The sequence below is a fragment of the Solanum lycopersicum genome, chromosome 7 (genome assembly GCF_036512215.1).
Source record: "Solanum lycopersicum chromosome 7, SLM_r2.1".
Classification (NCBI taxonomy): Eukaryota; Viridiplantae; Streptophyta; class Magnoliopsida; order Solanales; family Solanaceae; genus Solanum; species Solanum lycopersicum.
In genome coordinates, this window is record NC_090806.1 from 32,907,719 (window position 1) to 32,915,751 (window position 8,033).

At 37.3% G+C, this 8,033-nt stretch overlaps 1 protein-coding gene across 1 annotated transcript; it reads left to right on the forward strand.

Moving 5' to 3' along the window:
• The first annotated feature begins 6,088 nt into the window (after window positions 1-6,088).
• Window positions 6,089-6,960, forward strand: LOC138337402 (uncharacterized). The gene is made up of 3 exons (XM_069287311.1): window positions 6,089-6,530; window positions 6,717-6,773; window positions 6,836-6,960. The coding sequence occupies exons 1-3, from the start codon at window positions 6,089-6,091 to the stop codon at window positions 6,958-6,960; spliced, it is 624 nt and encodes a 207-aa protein (XP_069143412.1).
• The last annotated feature ends 1,073 nt before the right edge of the window (window positions 6,961-8,033 follow it).

Consider the following 8,033-nt stretch of genomic DNA (forward strand, 5'->3'; position numbering starts at 1 on the left):
ACTTAAACAAGCACCGAAACAATGGAATGCAAAGTTTAATCAAGCCATGTTGTCTAATGGAATAAGATCAATAAATGTGATAAATGTGTTTACATTAAATATACTCTGAATCAGGAAGTCATTGTATGCCTATATGTGGATGACATGCTAATAGTGAGCAAGGACATCACCAATGTAAAATTTACTAAGCATATGCTCGGGAGTAAATTTGGTATGAAAGAACAAGGAGTTGTCTATTTGACATTGGGAATTAAGATTTAAAAAACTCTTAATGGTCTAGCATTGTCGCAAACTCATTATATTCAAAATGTACTTGAAAAGCTCAAGTATTTGAATTTAAAAAAGGTAAAGCCCCCAATTGATGTGAACCTTAATCTTGTTAAGTATAAAGGTAAAAGTTAGTCTCAATTGGACTATGCTTGACTATTGGAAAGTTTGATGTATGTCATGAATTGTGTACGACCAGACATAGCTCTGCGCTATAAATAAACTATGTTGATACACAAGTCATCCCAATCAAAATCATTGGATGACAACAAAGAGAGTTTTGGGGTACTTAGGTGACATTAAAAATTATGCTTTGCATTACAACAAATATCAAAAAGTTCTTGTAGGATACAGTGATGCAAATTGGATTACTGGGTCAACTGATACAAAATCCACAAGTGGATATATTTTCACTATTGCAGGAGGAGCAATATCTTGGAAATCATCCAAAAAAAACCATGTACAACTCACTCTATAATGGAGTATGAGTTCATTGCCTTAGACAAGGCAGGTGAAGAAGCTGAATGGCTTCAAAATTCCTTAGAAGACATTCCATTTTGGAAAAAATCAATGTCCCCTATATGCATGCCACGCCCTGACCTATCCCCAAGATGCGGACACGGAACCTAAGACCACAAGTGATCCCAAACTAACCCTACTGCCATAATCATGAGCATAATAAAGATAATAAACATAATGCAGAAGCTAAGTCATAATTCAAACTGAAAAGATGGGGAATACCCATATTCTATAACTTAGATAAATGAAATAGTGATGAGTTTAATACAAAGAAGTTATTAACTCAATACCACGCTGAAACTAACTATGTCTGAAATAAGCCCCTAACTGACTAGAAATGCTGGGACAAGCTCTAGCTAAGTCTAGCAAAAACTGAAACTAAATGACTAAAAGACTTAAATGAGCTGATGACTATCATCCTCGGAGAATAAGGACTCACCACTGAATCTGCTGAACTAAAGATCTCGAATCAATCTATGCATGATCTTGATACTAAGAACGTGAACCTACATCACGAGAAGATGTAGCGCATGTATGTGTCATTACTTGAAGGTACTGAGCATGTAGGGTAGAGTAAAGCTAAAATAAAACATAACTGAACAAGCACAAGGCAAGTATAATAAACTGAACATGATATAGATATTGAATACTGAGATAACTTAATGTAATGATCAATTTATAAAATGCTGAAGCTGAATACTAGATATACTGATAAATGGTCAATGAAGTGGAATCTGTCTAATCTATGGGAGATACTAAGAACCGATAATAAAACCACATGAGATAAATGTAGAGTCCGATGTATACGCCCCACCGAGAGGATCCAATATACCCTGCAAGAGGTATAAAGACATGCTAGGGTGATCACTAAACTGATTGCCCACAGAGGGTACTTACAACCTACTTGGCTAATAGTTTTAGTGCTAAGTGGGTACGATGAACCCTAGTCCAACTCGGTGTTATGCTACTCCCAATGAATTATTTAATTAACTGATTATGAATGAATTTCTGTAATACTAGATAGCTAAAAACTGAGAATGCAAAAATTAATCTTGTAATTATGCATTTATAACTGAGGCATGTACATCTGAAGTAGCTGAAATATCTGACCTAGCATGTTGATTCAATAACAAAAGAAATACATAGCTAGGGCTATGAAAATCATGTGATAGACAAAATAATAACATGAAAATCTGATTGGAAACACATAACTAATTAATTCATGGAGTTTTGTTGAAGTTCTAGAAACCCTAGGTCTAATCATGATATGGGTATCAAAATCTGACTGAAAACTAGGGTTCTAATGGGTGAAAGAAACCCACTAGTGAAATCCCACATATCAGGTGATGAAAATCAAGGAGAAATATTCAAATTTTTGGGCTGGAACTAATGGAACGTTGCTACTTTCTTGAACTAGGTTTCTTGACTTGTTTCTCCTTTCTTGCTTCTAATTTTCTAAGTTTTGATTTAATGATTTGACTTAGGTAAGTTTTAGTTATGTATCTAGGGTTAAACTTACTAAAATCTTATGATTTAGGGTCAAAACGACGTATCTTAGGGTTTAAACAAAGTGCGAAAAAACCTAAAGACCTCTGAGTTAATTGCTCTTAGACCAAATGACGATTGACGGGTCATCATTCAATTGACGGTCCGTCGTTTGGGTCCATAGGTTGCGTGTGTTCAACAGGCCTTTACTAAAATGGGATTAAATTTTTACTTGGAGGTTTGATTTTGCAAACTCGGTGGTTATGGAATGCTAATTCAATTATCTATCTTTTGATATGTCATGAGACAATTAATTTATTTTGTGCTAAGAGTTATGATCATTTGAAGTTGACAACACTGCATTTTGCCCCAAATTGTCTCCTAATTTTCACATGTACTCATACCTACGATCCGTAGGTCAATTTATTGACTATGCTAGTCAATCGTGGATCTTGTCAGAAAGTGGGTAAATGGAGTCTTTATCAATGGACACAGACTATGGACTGTAGTCTGACCTACGAATTTTAGGTCCTTCTTTCATTTGACAGTTCATCAAATTTTCTGGGCTGCATTTTAGGGGAGTTTCAGTCACAATCGAAAGATGTGCAACATTGGCCGTGGGTCACGCTACTGTCTGTCAATGGTAACCGTCGATTGCACCTGTAGATTTCTGAAAAAGATATTTTTGATCTTTTTTTTGGATACTGGGTGTTACATTATCTCTCCCTTGAGAACATTCGTCCTCGAATGAAGACTAAACTAGATAAACTAGAGGGAGAGAGTTGCATTCCCCATACTAAATAGTGAGAACTATGTTTCTGACTTAATTGAGTTCCGAGAACATGCAATACGCTAAAAATGCAAGTACAAACTGAGGGAACATGATTCTAAGGTTTAATTCACGCATGAATGACTTAAAAACTGAAGAGGAAATATTACCTCAAGTTTACGTGGAATCAGAAGGAAAGAGGTGAGGATACTTGGCTTTCATGGCTGCTTCTGCTTCCCAAGTAGATCTCTACGGGCTGACCCCTCCACAAAACCTTGACTAAAGCGATCTTTATTTCTCAACCTTCTAATCTAATGGTCATGAATATCAATTTGTACATCCTCATAAGAAACTACCTTTCACCACCACACTATCTAATGGCACTACAGAGGCTGGATCGCCTACACTTTTTAAAGAGTGATATGTGGAAGACCGGATGCACTGCTTCTAATTCTGTTGGCAACTCTAACTCATATGCAACGTTGCCCACCCTTTTTAAGATCTTGTAAGGGCCTACATATGTAGGACTGAGATTCTCTTTCTTGCCAAATCTCATCACCCCTTTTATAAGTGGCACTTTACAAAAACCCAATCAATAACTTGGAACTCTAGTTCCCTTCTCCTTACATCTGCGTAATATTTCTGATGATTTTAGGTTGTCTGAAATCTACCGCTAATGAGTTTCACTTTCTCTATAGAATAAAGGACTGAAACTGTCCCTATTAAAGTTTCTTCACCTACTTCAAACCAACCAACGGGAGATCTACATCTACGCCTATACAGTTCCTTATAAGGGGTCATTTGAATGCAGAAATGGTAGTTATTTCTATAGAAAAACTCAGTAAGATAAAGGTGATCATCTCAACTACCTTTGAAATCGATCACACAAGCTCTCAACATATCCTCTAGGCTCTGAACGGTACGCTCTGCTTGTCCATTCGTGTGTGGGTGAAATGTTGTGCTAAGGTTAACTTGAATACCAAGACCCTTCTGAAATGACTTCCAAAAATGAGAGGTAAATTGAGGACCTCCATCTAAGATGATAGACAATTGAAACCCATGCAACCTCACAATTTCATTAATGTCAAGCTTGACATAGTCCTATAGTGAATCTGTAGTCTTGACCACTAAAAAGCGAGAAGACTCATTAATCCTATCAACTATCACCTAAATTGAATCATGTTGTCTGCGAGTACGAGGTAACACTGTGATGAAATCCATAATGATCTCTTCCCATTTACAAGTTGAAATATCGATCTCTTGAGTTATACCTCTTGGTTTCTAATGTTATACTTTGACTTGTTTGCAATTGGGGAACTTACTCACAAAGTATGTTATACAATCTTCATGCCATTCCACTAATAGACTTTCGGCAGATCGCGGAACATCTTAGTGGTAACTGGATGAATAGAATACTTAGAGTTATGGGCTTCTACAAGGACACACTTTCTCACCTCACCCCCATCAGGAACACACAATCTACTCTGCTTGCGAAGTACACCATCTCCTCTTTCTGAGAAAACCCATACTCTCTGATTGTGGACTGCATTCTTAAGTTAAAGCAACATAGGATAACTGTCTTGCTTTTCCTTAACATCCAATACCAAAAAAGATTCTGCCCCATTCTGAACTGTTACACTATTGTCTGATATGCACATAAGGTGAATTCCTAAGCGACCAAGCCTTTGAACATCCTTCACTATCTCCTTATTTTATTCCTCAACATGGGCTACACTACCCATAGATAATCTGCTAAGAGCATCTACTATTACATTCTCCTTACCAAGATGATAATGCACACTCATATCATAATCTTTAAGGAACTCAAGTCACCTCCTCTTGCGAAGATTTAACTCTTTCTGGGTTAACATATACTGAAGGCTCTTATGATCAGTGAACACATCTACATGAACACCATACATGTAGTGTCTCCATATCTTGATTGCAAACATCACTGCTGCAAGTTCGAGGTCATGGGTTGGATAATTCTTCTCATGCACCTTAAGATGTCTAGAAGCATACACTATAACCTTATCTTGTTTCATCAACACACAACTTAGACAAACTCTAGATGCAACACAATAGATCACATAACCATCTGAACCCTCTAGAGTCAAGATAGGAGCTATAGTCAATCTAGTTTTCAATTCTGCAAAGCTTTTCTCACAATCATCTGACCATTGAAACATGACCATATTATGAGTTAACCTAGTCAATGGTGAGTCTATGGATGAAAATCCTTCACCTAATCTTCTATAATAACACGCTAGACATAAGAAACTTCTGATATTTGTAGCAGAGGTAGGTTTGGGCCATTGTTTCACTGCTTCTATCATCTGCGAATCCACGTGGATCCCTTCACTAGATACAATGTACCCAAGGAAAGCAAAAGATTGCAACCAAACCTAACATTTGGTAAACTTAGCAAATAACTGGCGATCCTTGAGAGTCTGTAGAACAATTCTCAAATGACTCGCATGTTCTTCCCCATTTCTAGAGTAAATGAGCATCTCAGTAATAAAAATGATAATGAATAAGACCAAGTACAGTTTGAACACTCTATTCATCAAATCCATGAAAGCTAAAGGAGCATTGGTTAGTTTAAATGACATCATTATGAATTCATAATGACCATACCGAGTTTAGAAATGATATACAGATGTTGTATCAAAGTATGACCAACCATAACAATCGGTTCCTTGCTCCGGTTAATGCAAATAGTGGATCAACAGTAGCAAAGGTCTGTGACTTTGTTAGGATGAATCCGCCTAATTTCTAGGATCACAAACTGATGGGGATCCTTAGAATTTCCTAGATGAGATCAAGAACATCTTTGAGGTAGTGAAAGTCACTAGGAATAATCGGATTGAGTTGTCATCATACCAGTTGAAGGATGTTGGTCATATTTTGTACACTTAGTGGAAGGAAAATAGGGGTACATATAGAACTTCTATTACTTGGGATTTCTTTAGTGAGACCTTTATGGGAAGGTTTTTCCCATTAGAGTAGAGAGAAGAAAAGTCTCATGAATTCATTAACTTGGGAAAAATGACAGTACAAGTGTATAGGCTCAAGTTTTACCAACTTTCCAGGTATGCTCCTCACATGGTTGTTGACTCATGGGCTCAAATGAATATGTTCTTGTATAGAGCGTCGGATTTTATGAAAACTCAGTGCAGAAGTTCTATGTTACTTGCAGATATGACCATCTCTAGGATTATGACTCATGCTCAACAAGTTAAGGGTGATAAAATTAGGGAACAATCTAAGGAGAATAAGAAGGCTAGGACTGGGTATAATGACTATTCACAACAGAAATTGGGTGGTGGAAATTGCTCGCAGAGCAAGCAAAAGTTTTCAGCTCCAGCCCCTTCGTCGGCTTGTGTTCCATCCTCCATGAATTGGTATGACAAGAAGCTTATAGCACCAAGCTCTAAGTCTCAGGGAAGTGTTTCAGTCACCACGCTTTACCCCACTTGTACTAAGTGTGGTAAGAATCATCTGAGGGAGTGTCTCACAAGAAAAGAAGGATGTTTTGGGTACGGTCAGTCTAGTCACAGGTTGAGGGATTGTCCTTCTGGACAGGGTTAATGAGGTGGTAATGGTAGAGCTTATTCTACAACTTTAGCAGCACCAGCAAGTAGCCCAACTCAATGGGGTAACTCATCTTGTACAGGTGGTGGTCAGCGCCAGAACCGGTTGTATGCTCTTCAGGCTCAGCACGATCAGGAAGGTTTCTTGATGTAGTCACTGGTACGTTATGAATCTTTGAATTTGATGTGTATGCATTGTTAGATCCAGGGTCTACTGTTTCTTTTGTAACTCCTTACATGGCTGTCCAATTCAAAGTTAGTCCAAAAACACTCTCAGAACCTTTCTCAGTCTCTACTCTAGTCAGTGACCCAATTATAGCTAGATGAGTATACGAAAATTTCCCTAACACAGTCTCTCAGAAATTGCCTTGCAGACATTGTAGATTTACAAAAGGTAGACTTTGATGTCAGTCTAGGCATGGATTGGTTACATTCATGTTATGCCTCAATCGATTGTAGAAGAAGAATTGTTCTTTATCAGTTTCTAGACAAAACAATCTTTAAATGGAAGGATAGAAGCTTAGCGCCTATGAGTCGATTCATTTCTTACCTTAAGGTCAGAAAGATGATCTCTAATGAGTATCTCTATCATCTAGTTCGGGTTAAGGATTCTAGCTCTGAAACCCCAACTCTTGAATCAGTTTCAATAGTCTGTAAGTTTCCATCAGCGTTTCCAAAAGATTTTCCCAGAGTCCCTCCCGAAAGGGAAATTGACTTTGGAATACCCTCGAGACGCGGAAATGGAACCTAAGACCACAAGTGATCCCAAGCAAACCCTACTAAAATGATCATGGGCATACTAAAGATGATAAACTTTATACGAAATCTAAATCCTAATCTAAATTGAAATGATGGGGAATACCCATATTGAATAACTTAGATAAATGAAATATTGATGAGTTTAATACAACGAAGTTCTTAACTCAATACTATGTTAAAACTAACTATATCTGAAATAAGCGTCTAACTCAATAGAAACGCTGGGACAAGCCCCAGCTAAATCTAGAAAAACTAAAACTAAATGACTACAAAGACTAAAATGAACTCATGACTATTATCCTCGGGGAATGAGGACTCACCACTGAATAAGCTAAACTGGAGATCAGGAGTCGATCTATGCGTGATCTTGATGCTGAGAACCTGAACCTATATCACGAGAAAATGTAGCGCATGTATGCATCAGTACTTGAAGGTACTAAGCATGTAGGGTAGAGTAAAGGTAAAATAAAACATAATTGAACAAGCAAAAGGCAAGTATAATAATCTGAACATGATACATAGATCCTGAATGCAATGACCAATTTATAACATGCTGAAACTGAATGCAATGACAAATTTATAACATGCTGAAACTTAATACTCTATATACTGGTAAATGGTCAATGCTGTGGAATCTGACT

Excerpts from the sequence above, each read along its gene's own strand:
- LOC138337402 (XM_069287311.1), top strand. The coding sequence starts at position 6,089 with ATGACAGTACAAGTGTATAGGCTCAAGTTTTACCAACTTTCCAGGTAT. Across the intron at positions 6,531-6,716 it reads CCCCACTTGTACTAAGTGTG|GTGGTGGTCAGCGCCAGAAC; the intron begins GTAAGAATCATC and ends CATCTTGTACAG. Across the intron at positions 6,774-6,835 it reads GGCTCAGCACGATCAGGAAG|ATCCAGGGTCTACTGTTTCT; the intron begins GTTTCTTGATGT and ends ATGCATTGTTAG.